We start from the raw sequence: 17205 nt of genomic DNA, 5'->3' as shown, positions 1-17205 counted from the left end.
TTTCTCCACTTTCTATTTTGCTCCATTGATCTATATATCCATTTATGTGCCTGTACCACACTGTTTTGATTACTACAACTTTGTAGTATATCTTAAAACCTGGGATTGTGATACCTCCAGCTTTGTTCTTCTTTCTCAGAGTTTCTTTGGCTAATCAGACTCTTCTGTGGTTCCATATAACTTTTAGTTTTATTTCTAGAAGCTTTGTGAAATACTCTGCTGGTATTTTGATAGGGATTGCATTGAATCTGTAGGTTGCTTTGGGTAGTATAGACATTTTAATAATCCTTCTAATCCATGAGCATGGAATAGCTTTCCTTGTGTTTGTGTCATCTTCAGTTTCTTTCATCAGTGTTTTACAGTTTTCAAAGTATAGGTCTTTTACCTCTTTAAGTTTATTCCTAGGGTTGTTGGGGTTTTTTTTAGTTCAATTGTAAATGAAGTTGTTTTCTTAATTTCTCTTTCTCCTATTTTTTATTTGTATATAGAAATGCCACTGATTTTTTTTAATTTTTTAATATTTATTTATATTTGAGAGAGAGAGAAAGAAACAGAGAGACAGAGCATGAGTGGGAGAGGGGCAGAGAGAGACAGAGACAGAATCTAAAGCAAGCTCCAAGCTCTGAGATGTCAGCACAGAGCCTGATGTGGGGCTCGAACTCCCAAGTCATGAGATCATGACCTGAGATGAGGTCAGATACTTAACTGACTGAGCCACCCAGGCACCCTGAGAAATGCAACTGATTTCTCAGTATTAATTTTGTGTCCTGCAACTTTACTGAATTCATTTATTATTTCTAGTAGGGTTTTTTTGGTGGTCTTTAAGCTTTTCTATGTATAGTATTACATCATCTTCAAATTGTGACAGTTTAACTTCTTCTTTACCAATATGGATGCTTCTTTTTTTTTTTTTTTCCTTGTCTGGTTGCTGTAACTAAGACTTCCAGTACTGTGTTTAATAAAAATGGTGAGAGTGGACATCCTTGTCTTCTTCCTGATCTTAGAGGAAAAACACTCAGTTTTTCATCATTAAGTATGATGTTAGCTGTGGGATTTTCCTATATGGCCTTTGTTATATTGAGATATGTTCCCGCCAAGCCCACCTTTTTGAGAGTTTTTAGTGCTTTTTCTGCATCTATTGAGATGAACATATGATTTTATACCTTGTGTTGATTTGTGAATATTAAATCATCCTTGCATCCCCAGAATAAATCCCACTGAAGAAAACTGAACTACTTTCAATAGTAGATGGCAAAGTTGGAATACATTGAGGGATGCATGTTAGAAAGATTTTTTTCTACTATAATGACTTAATTTATAAGATTTAATCTAATAAAATATTAAATTTTCCCCAAGCCTGTTATTAGATTCTGGTATTTTAAAACTTAACAAATGAAAGCCTATTGAAATGCTTATAAAACTTTTTAAAGGAATTATTTTTGTACAGTATCTCTTTTTTTATTTAAATTTTCTTAGTCAACATACAGTGCAATATTGGTTTTAGGAGTAGAATTTAGTGATTCATCACTTGCATACAACACCCAGTGCTCATCACAACACATGCCATCCTTAACATCCATCACCCATCTAGCCCACATTCCACCTACCTCCCTCCATCAATCCTTAGTTTGTTGTCTATCATTAAGAGTCTCTTGTGGTTTCCCTCTCTCCTCCTTCCCTGCCCTTCTCATATGTTAATCTGTTTTGTTTCCTAAATTCCATATGTTAATGAAATCATATGCTTTTGTCTTTATCTGATTGACTTATTTCACTTAGTATAATACATTCTTCCTCCATCTGCATCATTGCAAATGGCAAGATTTTATCCTTTTTGATGGCTGAGTAATATTCCAATGTGTGTGTGTGTGTGTGTGTGTGTATGTGTGTGTGTGCGCGCGTGTTTGTGTGTGTGTGTGCGTGTTTATGTGTGTGTGTGTGTATACACCTCTTTTTTATCCATTTATCTGTCAATGGATATTTGGGCTCTCTCCATAATTTGACTGCTGTTGATAATGCTACTATAAACATTGGCGTGCATATACCCCTTTGAATCTGTATTTTTGTATCCTTTAGATAAATACCTAATAGTGCAATTGCTGGATCATTAAGTAGTTCTATTTTCACTTTTTTGAGGAACCTCCATACTGTTCAGAGTGGCTGCATCACTTTGCACTCCCCCCACCAAGAGGGTTCTCCTTTCTCTGCTTTTTCCCCAACACTTGTTGTTTCTTGTATTATCAATTATAGCCATTCTGATAGATGTGACATGGTATCTCATTATGCTTTTGATTCGTATTTCCCTGATGATGAGTGATGTTGAGCGTCTTTTCATGTTTCTGTGAGACATCTATATGCCTTCCTTGGAAAAGTATCTATTCATGTCTTCTGCTGATTTCTTAACTGGATTCTTTGCATTTTGGGTTGAGTTTGATAAGTTCTTTATATATTCTAGATAGTAACCCTTTATCAGATATGTCATTTGCAAATATCTTCTCCCATTCTGTATTGACTTATCCCAATAGTTCATGTTTGCTTTTGTTTCCCTTGTGTCAGGTAGCTCTTAGTTCTGACCAAAGTAAATGTTTGCAATTAAACTCTGAGGTTTATGTGACTTTATCTCTCTCTCTATGAAATAATAAATATTTAATACTAGTATATTTTTAAATAATTTTATTTCTCCTTTGACAAAATGTAGTCCTATACATTAGAGGGAGGAAAAAAGTAACTTTAATACCTTTTCATTCCCTCAAAGAAAATAAGTTATTTTTGAAGTATTTCTTATAATATTTTGCCAATTATTTATAGTCTCCCTATATAATTTTTATCCTCTATTTTGCTTTTATAGATCACTTAAATGGGAAAATTTGGCCAATGCTGTTCTTATATCTTCATAGAGGTGAAAATTTTGTTTCCTGAATTTGGTGTTTCAGGAGATTAAGAACCTAAAATTAAGTTTTATCTCATTCTTTTTACTTATGTAAAATAATTGAAATGATTGTTTATGAAAGGAAGGGAGGCAGTCATCTTTCAACAAAGTAAGTTGCTGCCTACCAGTGAATTTAAGGGACAGCCTTATCACCCCCTAAAACACTCCATATGTGTAAGGGAGGAAAAAATATCTTTTTCCACTACCCTTCTAAGTTCTTGGCTGGGATTCTGTAGGAGAAAACAAATGAACAAGAGAATAGCATATAAAAATTTATTTAATATAAGTTTTACATGGCATGGGAGCCTTCATAGGGAAAGATCTGAAGGAGGGTTAAACCTGAGAGTTTTTATACCAGGTCTGATGAGGAGAAGACAGTGGCAGGAAAATGTGGTAGGGCAATGAGAGTGTGTGCTAAATTTAGTTACACTAGAGGAAACTTAGTAAGGCCTGTTTGTTCAGATTCCTGTCAGTGTCCCTCTGTCCTAGAGATAAGGATGTCTCTACCCTCTGAGTAGAGGGAAGGCACTTCTCAGCTGAGAGTTTTATGTCTTGATTCAGAGAAAGCTCACAAAGTCCTTTCTGCACATGCCATTTCTTCAGCTTAAAATATTCAGTATACCAAGATGCGTATTTAGGAATAGTGTACCCTGAACACCATCATCTGAAATTTTGCTAAAGCTTTAGTCATTTAGCATAGAATGTAAATATTCCCAGTTAAAATACAAATACCCTGCAAGAGGCAATATTTTAATCCATTATCAATTTTTATGATAGTAAGTAAGGAGAAGAATATCAGCAGTCTGAAGGAACTACTCCTAAGTTCAGTAGGGACCAGTAGGGGTGAGAAATACAGAAAAGTAAAATGTGAGAACATGAAGATGGACTTTACCCACTTGACAATAAAGACGTAATCCCAACTTTCAAATAAGAAGCCTGGAGATAATCTAGTCTAAATTCTTAATATAAGAGTTGAACAATTCGTGTCAGTGGAACTAAACAGCTAAGTTTCTATTGAAATCATATTTTATTTTTGTTTTTATAAGAAAGAAACATAAGGGGCACCTGGATGGCTCAGTCAGTAAAGCATCTGATTCTAGACTTTGGCTCAGATCATGATCTCACAGTTTATGGGATAAAGCCCTGTGTCAGGCTCTGCACTGACAGCATGGAGCCGCCTTGGGATTCTCTCTCTCACTCACTCTCTGCTCCTGGTCCACTCACACACACTCTTTCTCTCTCTCAAAATAGATAATTTTTTTAAAAAAAGGAAAGAAACATGAAATGTTAATCTAGGTAAAGGTTTAAGTCAGTGATATCTGTTCTAATACAAATTACAGGAATTTCAGAGCAAATAATAATTGCATATTTTAAAGAGGAGATAGAAAGTGTTTCTCATATGGTGGCATAAATAACATTAATAGTTTCAAAGATAATACACAAGCCAAACTGTTGTTTTTGTTAATGGTTCTAAATAGTGAGAATTTCAAATTTTCTAGAGTTCATATTAAGACTGGTGTTAGTCTTGTAAACATAGGTCCAACTGATATTATCTGTAAACAGATACTTTGAACAAATGTTATTCTCATATGCTTGAAATCAAAGTAATTCAGAAATACTTGTGTTAAGAGCAGAATAGATATAAAAGGTTTAGTAGGATTTTTTCCATCCCATTTGGGTCTAGGTTCAAGCTACCTGAATTAAAATTTCTAGCTAGTTGTATTTCCATATCTGAATGGACCTTGTGTAATGTGAGACTATATGGTACCCATTGCTGGAATGTCCCCACTGACAGTGCAGAGCCTGCTCAAGATTCTTGCTCTCCCTCTCTCTCTCTCTCTGCACCCCCCCCCCCAGGATAAATAAGTAAACATTTTAATATAAATAAATAAATAGCTACAATGCAGTGTTAAATGCTCTATTTTTGAGGCACACCCAGAAGGAGGAATGTAAGAATGGTCACCCAAAGCAGTTGATACCTGAGATGGGTTTTGAAAGAAAAGTAGAAGTTACCCCAGTAATGAAGAGATAAAGGGCATTTTAAACTGAAAAAAACATACTGTATGAGTGCACAGAGTGGGTGAGAAAGATACATTCAGGAAATTATAAGTACCCTGGATATGCATTGCTGGAATACATGAGGGTAGGAAATGACTCTAGAGTAGGCAAAGGCAGCTTCATGGAGAATGTTGCATATGATGCTAAGAAATTTGGGATTTATTCCAAAGACTGTGAGAAAGTATTAAAGAATTTTATCCAATAAGTGGCATGCTCGCATTTGTATCTTGGAGAGATTAAAGCATTGTGGAAGAAGGGTGAGAGTGGAGGTAATGATGCAGGCAAGACCTGAAGGATGGAATCACCCAGAGATTTGATGTGTGTAAGCATTTCTCCATATTTGCAGTTACAAAGGGTGAGATCTCTAGATTATCCCTAAAATCAATTTTCATGAACCCTTTGGGTTAATACCTATGCTGGAGAAAATCCAGAGAAATGGCTTTTGTTGCTATTTCTTTCCCTTTTCTCATACTGTGTGTTAACAAAGAGAATTCTGCATCATGACACTTGCTGTATTGAAAGATGGTGGTGCCACTAGCTAGGGAAGGCCAGGAGGTATTTAACACATTTGGTGCTGATACAAGTTATTCTAGGTTTGACACAATTCTGAAATTCATTTACTTAGCAAATATATAAGATATATTCTAAGCACTGTATTAAAGCATTATAAGAATTCCATAGATGAGGTAAATACAGATCCTATAAATTGTTTAAAGTATTGGTGTGCTCCTGAAACCAATACTACACTGTATGTTAACTACCTTGTATTTTAAAAAATAAATTTTTTAGAGGGGGGGCAGAATTTGGACACAGACACACACACATGGAGAAGGTCATGTGAAGATGAAGGTAGAGATCTGGGTGATGTACGTATTAACCAAGGAACACCAAAGACTTCCAGCAAATGACCAGAAGCTAGGAGAGAGGCCTGGAGCAGAGTCTCCCTTGCAACCCTAGGAAGGAACCGATCTTGCCAACCTTGATCTTGAACTTCTGTTTTCTAGAACTGTGAGAGAATAAATGTCTATTGCTTAAGCCGACAGATAGATAGATAGATAGATAGATAGATCGATCGATCAATCGATCGATCGATAGAGCATTTCATGGGGGAAACACTTGAAGGATGAATAATATTTGGACACTCAAAAATAATGAGAAAAGGTATTTAGACAGAAAAGTACAGGAGGTAGGCAGGACATATCCTGGAAACAGCATATGATTTGGTTTGTTTGGAATTGAAGTAGGTCTTATTCATGAGGGCTGAACTTAGAAATTAGGGCTTTGTTCTATAGGCAGCCATGAAAGGTTTCTCAACAGGAGGAGTTTTAGTCTAACAACATTGTAAATACGATGAATTTCTGAGAGGAGAGGAGAGTTGAAAAAAAACAAAAATGTATGTCATCCTTATCTATTAATACTATTCTAATAATCCAACTCTTTTGTCACAGATATTTTAAAGTATTTGTTGTGATCTGTTTGTAAATTGGACTACCAGATTTTGTTTAATGTAAATATTTATTTTTGTTATATGCATACACTTGAATGCTTTTTGGTAACGTCTGTCAGATGGAATGTTGAGCTGAATGATACGTTTTTGGGAAGAGGAACAGCTTACTGCAAGACAGGGTAGGGTCACTAGTTCCCAAAGAAAGGTGATATTTACTAGAATATATCACAGAGTGTAATCAATGTAGTAACAACTTGATTCGAATAGCTGACTAGGTGACGGCTATAATAACTGTTTTTATAGCTTCTATTGTTCCATAGCAGAGGTCCTATTGTAATTTCTGTGGATATCTTTAATCGTGTCTTTTATCTTTTAATTCCTTCAAATAGGTCATCAAAAATCCTAACAGTAAAAATGTTTTATGAACACTGCTAGGTTAAAAAGTTACTGTTTATGAGTGCCACTGCCACTTTTGCCAAAATCAATCTGAAAAATTGTGATGACATTGTTAGATGTATATATGATTGGAGCTAATTATCACATAAGTACTTTGGCTTATTGCCTTACTAGATTCTAAATTGGGTACTTTGAAGCTGACACTTTTTAAGTTCTTAGTTTCTACAGTAGCATAGTGTGTAGCTGTTGGGCAATATACTCAGTATAGAACCTCTGTGAGTACGAGTATTGTTACTCCATATCTGTTTTGCTGCCAAGCAATAGCTTTTTTAAATACGAAAGACACATGCAGAGAATCTAAATTTTTGTCTAGAATATGAGGAAAGCAATGGGGTGACAGTCATAATCCTAAAATATGTATTGCTGCATATTCATCTCTAATACTGCTTTAGTATTAGGGACCTATACACACTTGTCTCCCACTGCAATACAGTTAAATATGACGGAAGTTCTTAGAGCATGGAGAAAGTATTTATCTCAGATGTGTATTCTCTGTCATTTTGTTCTCCTTGCCATATTTTGCCCAGGACAAATAAGAGTCAACTTTGAGAATTAGAGTCACTAGATGTCAGAAACTGTCTTCTATCTCACTCTTTACTTATTGTGTCTAGCTAACACAAAATATACAAATAAACCTAATGTTTTCAGATAAACCTAATGTTTTATTATGATTATGGAGGACTCAGAAAATAAGAAAAGTAGTCAACTATCTACCTTTACAATATAATCTGGCAGCCTCTCACATGTTTAGAAATTGCATAAAGGAGTTCTACTTCATCATATGATGTCTGTTTCACATGAGAATTTGTAATGGAGACAGAGAAACTTAATTACCAAGGACACTATATCCTTAAATCAAAATTGTCTTCATTGTTCAGCTTACTTAAACCAAAGGTAATGTTCATGGTAAATGTATTAATATGTAACTAGGCCAATCTTATTCTTCTCTGCTATTTACCATGTAGTTAAGGATAGATATATAGAGGGTGGACCACCTTAAGAGCACTCGCACTTACCTAATCTTATTTGCACTAGAAGTTTTATGACAAGAGTGTTCTTGGATGAGTGCTTTTAAATGTTTTCCAGGACTTTTTGATTGAACTAAACTAAGAATAGGGGAAATGTGGTTTAAAGTTTTATTTCTGTTGTGCCTTATCTTTCAAAATGTTGAGATAGCCTGAAAAAGGTTTGGAATGGCTTTGCATTTTGGATTATAATTTTCTTCTTCCCAAAAAAGTCTCTGCTGCCATCATATTTTGTGCAGCATTTTAACATTTAATACGGATTTTTAAAAAATAAAACTATAAAGCACAGCCAACAGAAAACTCTAGGATAATAACAAGTTTATGACTTACTTCTAGTGACTAAAAGGCAATTTGGACTGAAATCTTTAAAAGCACATAATAAATCGGTGGTGATACTGATTCACAAAATCATCTAAGTGTTCTTATATGGTTTTAGATACAGATTTTAGATTTTGCCTATTTGGTACAGAGGAGTACTTTTTCAAGCCAAATATTTATAGAATTTATCCTGTAAAAATAAATATTATTTTTAAAGTCACTAATTTTCTAATATGTGGCTGACAAATTGTATATATAAGGCACTCGAACGTAACTTACATTGTAAAGCTTATCACAGTCTAAGCATTGTCTTTTCTCTTTTATTTCTGACTTTCAAAGGAGAGAGTCTGATTGGCTCAGTCTGCATCAACTATCCACCTTCACCCTCCTCTTCCCTACTATACTGTCGGTGATGATTGTGGAAGGATCATCTGATACAACCAGGGCAATCTAGGCTCACCCTTTCTTAGGAGCAGTGGTTGGGGCTCTTTCAAACAAGAAAGTGGGAGCAAGCACCCCAAATATGTCTACTACATTGCTTGACTCGGATTGACTTATATTGTTTTTGCTACTTTAACAGCACCAGAAAGAAAAAAAAATGTTCACAGTTGATAAGGGCTGTTTGATAAACAGAGAGACTCTCTCTGGCAACTGATTCAGAATGGCAGGTATAGAATCATTTGCTGAAAATATTTGAGTTGTTAGGTTCTTGGTTTGTGGCATCAAGAATGTTCATATTAAGGTATGTCCTAACTGAAGATAAAAGTACTGTCAGAGTAACTATATGCTGAGAACAAAGCTCTGACTGTTCATAAAAACTGCAATTAAGGATACTGAGTAATTATAAATGTTTGAGAACCTAGTGCTGATGAAATCCAGGGTGATCTGCCCATGATTATACATTCTTTGTCCTTTCAAGAAGACTCAAACTAAACAATGTACACTGGTGTGCTAATGTCTACTTCTCTTTTTATTTTTCAAAACTTTTTTGTAATTCTTTCCTTCATTATTAATGCCAAATGTTTTCTTTAAAGAAAAAATGATCAAGCAGCAACTGACTAGAAAATTTTGAATGTAAGACACATGATCAATCTTTGCTATCACTTTTTTTTTTGCAAGCAACTTCACTTTATTTTTTTATACAAATAGTTTATTGTCAAGTTGGTTTCCATATTCTATCACTCTTGAGAGTAGGAGCCTCAGTTTCCCCTTTCACCATTTAATGAGAAAGAAAAAACGAAGTAGAATTCTAAAGATAAACCTACAAACTGGAGCAATCAGACACCCCTGTAAAATTTTTATAACAAATCTGTAAAGTCCAGGAAGCACACTGTGTTAAACTCATGGCATTTAGTGGCAGGAGCAGATAATAAATAATGATATAAAAAGGAATCTCACATTTCTAACAGAAATTTAAATACTTTGAGAATAGTCAGAAGACTGAGTTCATAATTATTAATTTGCCTCTCTGATTTCATCATCTACTACTTTTTGAAATATACTGTGCCTTAGTTGGAGACATATATTTTTTTCTTTAAGATCATATGATATTACTAAATATTTGAAACTAATATATGCTTTTAGTTACCAAATTAAAAGTAAAACTCAATGAAATCATAAGCACCCTTCTAACATACAAATATAATAACACATTATACCTTTAGAGAACAAAAAATTGGAAAGAATGGAAATGTCAGTTAAGTTTACTTGAGAAACAGCCAACAACAGAAGTGTTTCCAACCAGTGCTGATGACCTAACAATTCTAAACATAATCCCATTTACAATCATTTGCCCAAAGTAGATAGGCTTTGAAGTATCAGGTTAGATCTGAGAATATCCAGTTTACTTTCAGAGCTGTAAAATAATCATGGCAGTAGTAATAAACCGAGAGCCATCAATATTATGCAACCCATGTGATTGCCATTGATTTGCTACATTCTGATGACTTTTACAATACTTCATTTAATCAGGAAAGTCTACTTTAAGTTTTTGACTCATCTTTTTCCTTTCTTTTTTCAGTTCTATTTTCACATTTAGCTTTTTTTCCCCTCCTTAGCAGTACCTTACTGATTTAGATAAAATACACACTCAAGATGAGTATTCAACATCATGAGCATTCAAGATGTTTAGAACTTTCAAAAGTTCAGGGGGAAAAAAGTAAAAAAAAAAAAAAAAAAAACAAGTAAAACCAATGAATCACTGAAATAGTAAATAGTAAAAGTTTATTGTGCACATACCAAAAAGACAGACTACAAATCAGTAGCACTCAAACAAAAATAGAATGAGGCTCAGGGCATATTGTTATAAAGCAGCTTATTCAGTGTGGAGGTAGTGACTGCTTATTTTTCATTTTGGTTACAATATTAGAATTTTCTTAAATGAAAGGAAATTGGTTAGGAGTCACCTCAGAACAATTAGGGGGAACAATTTAAATTTTGCGTATGATTTTCAGAGGCATAAGCAAGAAGTGTCCTAAGTTAAGTTAGTCTCACTTGTCTTGCAAAATAAGCTAACTAAACTTTCCTTATATGACTAAACAAGTTTTGTCTGCTCAGGGAATTTTTAAGTCTGGTCTCCATTTGTATTAAATTTTAACATACTATCTCCTGTGGATCAATTACCTCTGTGAGTTTCCCTCCCACACTCAAGTCCACACACAAATAATTGTTTTCCTTAACTTTCCTTCTCAGTTTTATTCGGGGTCATATTTCAGGCAGCATCAACATTCCATTCAGCGCTGCATTCACTGCAGAAGGGGAACTTACCCAGGGCCCTTTCACTGCTGTGCTCCAGAGCTTCAAAGGGAAGGTCATTGTCATTGTGGGGCATGTGGCAAAGCATACAGCAGAGGTAAGTGCGCTCAGAAACGTCATAGTCATGTAATGATGTGTTATCTACCTGTCTCTTATAATAGTTTGTCTAAAAGTATATGTCTTTAGGAGTTGGTCATAAAGCAAATGTGCTTTGCCTATCTGTCTATAGAAGAGTTTGTCTACTTTTTCCCAGTAAAAGAATTAATGCTTTTCCCTCATTGTGCAACATTAGGATCCATAGTGAATTTAGAAAGATCCAAATGATAGACTAAGGTGGGGTTTTTTTGTTGTTTTTGAACTCCTTTCTGAAATTGCGTAGAAATAGCTTTAATTCCTTCCATTGGAGAAGCATAGTGGGGCTTGACTAGAGGCTCTGAAAGCTGACCATAATAGAATTTTTGGATTTGGGGATTTTATCTACTATAGACTCAAAGCTCTTTTTTTTTTTTTTAAATGTTTTATTTATTTCTAGGAGAGAGAGAGAGAGAGACAGCGTGAGCAGGGGAGGGTCAGAGAGAGAGGGAGTCACAGACTGAAACAGCCTCCAGGCTCCGAGCTGGCAGTCAGCACAGAGCCCGACGCGGGGCTCGAACCCACGAACCGCGAGATCATGCCCAAGTGAAAGTCGGACGCTTAACCGACTAAGCCACCCAGGTGCCCCTCAAAGCTCTTTGATGATAGAGAATTCTGGGAGGATATCCACTTTTAGATACAAGGAGTATGTGAAAAAATAAAATGTCTGCCCTCTCCCCTATGTTCTAAGCAGATTGAAAGTAAAACAAAGAGTGGCATATGGAGGTCCAAAATATGACCATTGCTTTTTATAAAAGACAAGTTAGAGAATATAGTTTAGTATGAGAACAAATGGGCTTACTCACAAATCCCCCAGAATTGGTGAACATATCTAGATAGGGGCAACACTGAGCCAGGACAGGCCCTCTCTCTAAAGAGAGGGAAGGATCTGCTCCTGGAAAAGCAGCCCAGGTAGTTTGATCCCTGCAGGTAGCTCATTCCCAAAAGGAAGAAGGGCAAGACAGGGCCTTCCCAAATTTGCCAATCAAATAGATCACTACCCTGGGCAGAGTAAACAGAGGGACAAAAGGAAAGTAAGGAATGTACTTAGAAAAATTTCCTTCTCAAAGAAATGAGCAATGGAGATAAAATATTCCCCACTAATATGTACATTCCTTAGTGTCTCTATGTACTGAATAATCCAGAAAGGTAGTCAGATGAGAACTTTAAAACTTTTGGTGATAGGCCTTTTAAGCATCCTTGTCTCAAAAGTTACAGGGCTCACAGTAACATTGGTTTTTAACACTAAATGAAGGTCAGCCTTGATAATGAAGCTTAATTGGCCATACTAAAGAAGGATCTGAGTGGATATTAATTATGTCATATATCACTCACTTTCCCTTTTATATAATTATATCTGACAGCTGACAGGGAACAATTTAAAACACCTATTTCAGAGAAAGTCAGAATACTAAATGACAAATGTGCAATTTTAAGTAAATGAGAGCATTTTAGAACTAAAGTCTTGGTATCTAAATTATTTTTATGTAAATTGTTAAATAATAATAATAATAAATTACTACCGTAATTCTGCTGCTGCATTAATCTGTATTGCCATATCATTCCACTGAAAAATATCAATTTTCAATTACAATGAATATCAGTACATTCAAGCCACAGAAGTACTATTGAGAAGCACATATTTCTGTGTTCCAAGTAATAGACAGCTGTAAGAAGAAATCCTTACAATGATAATAATCCTAATTATTGACTGGTCTTTGTAAGTAGTAAGTACTTTTCATATGTTATTTCATTCTTCACAACAATTCTATGAGGGAGATATTATTCTACACATTTTACATATGAGAAAAACTTAGACTCGGTTTTAATTTGCCTGTCTCAGAGCCAGGATTGGAACATGAGTCCATGTGACTCCATAGGCCATACCCTTAACTCAGTGAGTTCTTAAGGCTTTTGAGTCTAAATGCTGCCACTGAACCTGTTTTTTGTTTGCTTGTTTGTTTTTAATTTTTTTCAACATTCATTCATTTTTGAGAGACAGAGAGACAGATCGCAAGTGGGGTGGGACAGAGAGAAGGAGACACAGAATCCAAAGCAGGCCCCAGGCTCTGAGCTTTCAGTACAGAGCCCAACACAGGGCTCAAACTCACAAACCATGAGATCATAACCTGAGCAGAAGTCAGATGCTTAAGCCACCCAGGCGCACCTGTTTACTTGTTTTTAACTAGGCTTATTCTGACTTTTCACTGATCACAGTAGTTCTTCGCAGTGTATGAAACCAAGACCTGAAATAAACTTTTATGCTCTTCAAGCTAACAAGCTTAAGATATGTTATAAAGTACTCACCATTTGAAAGATGATTATCTAATAAGTAGACCCTATATAATTTAATATTCTTAAATATGCCAAATGTTTTCAAGCATCCTATTCATTGTATTGTACTAATCTCTAGATTTATGTTCTAATGTTACCAAAAAGGTTTTAACATATATATATGTAAATAAATAATTCATTTCTTTCATTAAGTTATCAATTATAAAGCATTTGTCATTTGTTATACACAAAACACTGTGAAATGCTATAGTCATAGTGCAAATAAATTTGCAGGTCCAAAATGTGAAAGAAATCTGGAGGCATGACTATTTAGATGAAGTAATAACAGTATATGATAATAATAGTAATAAATGGGGCAGGTGGGTGTCTCTGACTCTAGATTTGGCCCAGGTCATGACCTCACAGTTTGTGAGATCAAGCCCAGACTTGGAGGGCTGACATCATGGAGCCTGCTTGGGATTCTCTTTCTCCCTCTCTCTCTGCATGCTCATGCAATCTCTCTCTCTCAAAATACATAAATAAACATTTAAAACTATAGTAATAAATTAAGAGCCATCACATTATGAATAAATTAGCCAATGTCTTCCTTATCAGAGACCAGGTACTATCATGAATAATTCCTTTGTCTTCAAACTCCATGGTCATTAATGCTTGTAGACAACAATGACTGAACAAGTTGTATGCTCAGTATTAGTGCTTCAGTACAACATCAGGAAATTATTTTTGAGATATGACTTAAGTATTTGTAGAGAGATGGATCTTAATAATTTTTTTTTCCTTGTGAGGCTAAAAGGAACTTAAGGTATTTATTTACTTATGCTGTTCCATCATCTTTTAACCTGCTATACAGATCTGTATGACTTTACTAATGCTTTCTTCCTACCACCAGGTAAGCTGGAAGCATCTCCACTTAAAGTCTCTTTACTGGAATTCTCTTTATCCATGGTTGTGCTGGATAGCTTCGATTTGTTCTGCCTTTCTTTTTAGATCCACTCTACACACTTATTCACCCTGCTCTCTGCCGTAGGAGACTGGCTTCCATATTCTCTGGCTTCTAGCTATAGAGAGCTAATGGGTAGTTATAACAACTTATGAGAGAGAAAGAGTCAAAGATATTTATTTATCTGTCTGTATTCTTCCCTCAAAAATTCTCAGGTTTGCTGAATCCCTTTACTGAAGGTTAAAATTTCTCTCCAGGAAGCCTTCTCTAACTACTGTCTTTCCAGCCCCCACTCCCTTTGGTGCTAGGGGTGAAGGAGATATACAAATGGCCAACAATACATGAAAACATACTTGACATCATTAGTCTTTAACGAAATGCTAATCAAAACCACAGTGAGATACCACTTCACACCCAACTGTTGGCAAGGGTATGGAGAAATTGGAACTCTGGCTCAAGGCTGGTGGGATTGTAAACTAATGCAACTTCTGTAGAAATCGATTTAACGTTTGGCAGTTCTTTCAAAATGTAAACTTAGTATTACATTATGACCAGCAATTCCACTCTTAGGTAAATACCAAAAAAAATTGAAAACAAGGGCTCAAACAGATACACTCTTGTATACCGGTGTTTATAGCACCACTATTTAGAATAGCCAATAGGTGGCAACAGCCCAAGTGTCTATCAACAGATGAATGAATAGATAAAACGTGGTATATATATATATACATATATATATATATATATACACACACACACACACTATATTTATATAGTGTAATATTATTCAGCCTTAAAAAGGAATGAAGTTCTGATACATGCTACAATATAGATGAACCTTAAAACCATCATGCTAAGTTGAAATAAGCCAAATACAAAGGGACAAATATTCTGTGATTCCACGTTAAATAAACTTCCTAGAATAGGCAAATTCATGAAAACAGAAAGTAAATTAGTGTTACTAAGAACTGAGAGAGGGAAGAATGGCAGTTTTTCTTAATGGATACAGAGTTTCTATTTGGGATGATAAAATTCTTGGAAATAACTAGTGGTAACAATTTACACCATTGTGAACGTACTTAATGCCACTTAATTGTACACCTAAAATGGTTAAAATAGCAGTTTTTAAAAAGTTCTAGAGTTTGATGTGTTCAGAATACCCCACTGCCCACAGTTCATCTGAGCCCTACAGTTTTTGGTCATAACGGACATTCTTTCATATAAGAGCTGTTCTTATTGAGTCTCATCTTTTTTCCCTTATGAATATTTTTTTAAAAATCAAAAGCACGAAAGAAACAGTGATTTCCAAACAAGTAACAGGTTGAAATCATTGTATTGCACCCAGCAGCTGGCAGAGTCCTATTTTGAAGAGATTAAGAAAGCCACAGTTGAATGCTGTGAAAAGAAAGCAGAGGTACCAATTCTAGTTAGTACAGTTACAAATTATCTTTGTAAATGTTTATGATTTTTATGTCAAACCCATATCTGGAGTAGGGAATTTTTTATTTACAAAAGTAGGCACTGACTGTAATTTTTCTAGTTTTACATCTTCTGTTAAGGTCTAGTAAAAGAGCTAGACTGAAAATCCAACAAATGAAAATATTAAATGAAATAGAGTATATATAGCTCAATAATGAAAAGGGTTCTCAGTGTTTAACACCTAGCAAAATGTCATTGAACAACTGCAAGAAAGAAAAAATGAGATACTTGTCTAGTGAATGACAGTATTAAAATCACCCATTTGACATACAAATTAGAACCAGAATGTCTTTTGAATTACATATATGAAGGATTTACTCTATAATGGCCAAGTGTATTGAATATATTGTCTGCAGTGAAATAGGAGAGGGCAAAACAGATCTGAGAATTATAGCTTATTTTTGTACTTGAGTAACTGTAATTGGAAGATACCTGATCCTGTTTTATTTATGTATTCATTAACTATTTCCTATAATTACAATTGATTAACAATTTATTGGTTTCTTTGTAATTACTACTTCATAAGACTTTTTGTATTTGGCCTAGCTTCCACATTAAATACACCAGGAAACCTTTAGTATCTGCCATTTCTTACCAGGCTAAAACATTGCTTTTCTCCTGAACAGGGCAAAAAAACAGGACTACAAAAGAACTTAGTTTAATTAAGGTACCATATAGAGGCTCCCTGTACCAGGTCCTACTGAATCTCACTTGTCAGGTAATCTTTAATTCACCTTAACGCTACAGGTTAAATAAAACAGTGAGCTATTATATAATCAAGCACATGCAGGTATTCTGAGAACAATGTTGTGCCAGCATCAAGGAATGTCAGGTAGTCTTAAGTGAGTGAAAGTGGACTCCTGAGTCTCAAAACTGTGTACTAATGCTCCAAGGGTGAGTCAGATTTTGTGCTGATCCTTGCTGCTGTGTGGCTGAGTTAACTTGACAAATCAAACAGATGCAGACTGCAAGTATTGGCAGGGTTAATGGGAGTAGGAAGACCTCTGTATCAAAACAAGGGTAAAGTCAATTCAGGCTTCGTATAACATTTGAAATGAAAAAGATGGAAAGGTCTCATTCTCATCACTGCAGAGATAATCATCTTTTTAAAATTCACATAAGAAACTACATCTTCAGTTGTTAAACTGGAATTCGATTTCCTGGGCTTAGAAAAAAAAATGGCAACATGATCTGTACAGAAAGCATCATAGAAGATATCTCTTCTAAAACCGAAATGTGCTGAATTAATCTCAGAGAGTTTGTGAATCAATCTGAGAATTAAGGCAGTAACTATTCAGATCAATAGGGGGAGGCAGAGAGAAGTCCACCAGCCAAATTATGGATTTAATGAACCCACAGGAAGGAACATTGTTAT

General features: G+C 35.1%; 1 protein-coding gene across 3 annotated transcripts in view; it reads left to right on the top strand.

Annotated features, from left to right (window-relative positions):
* The window catches only part of TBCK (TBC1 domain containing kinase), a 190010-nt gene that overhangs the window by 155717 nt on the left and 17088 nt on the right, over nt 1–17205 (top strand). For all 3 annotated transcript variants that reach the window (XM_077755783.1, XM_077755782.1, XM_077755784.1), the window contains one exon: nt 10922–11081. In XM_077755783.1, coding sequence (XP_077611909.1) covers nt 10922–11081 — 160 coding nt within the window. The remainder of the gene's footprint in view (nt 1–10921; nt 11082–17205) is intronic.

The sequence above is a fragment of the Crocuta crocuta genome, unplaced genomic scaffold (assembly GCF_008692635.1).
Source record: "Crocuta crocuta isolate KB4526 unplaced genomic scaffold, BGI_CrCroc_1.0 scaffold92, whole genome shotgun sequence".
NCBI lineage: Eukaryota > Metazoa > Chordata > Mammalia > Carnivora > Hyaenidae > Crocuta > Crocuta crocuta.
Note: the sequence above shows the minus strand (reverse complement) of the source record. Positions and strands in the feature narration are given on the sequence as shown.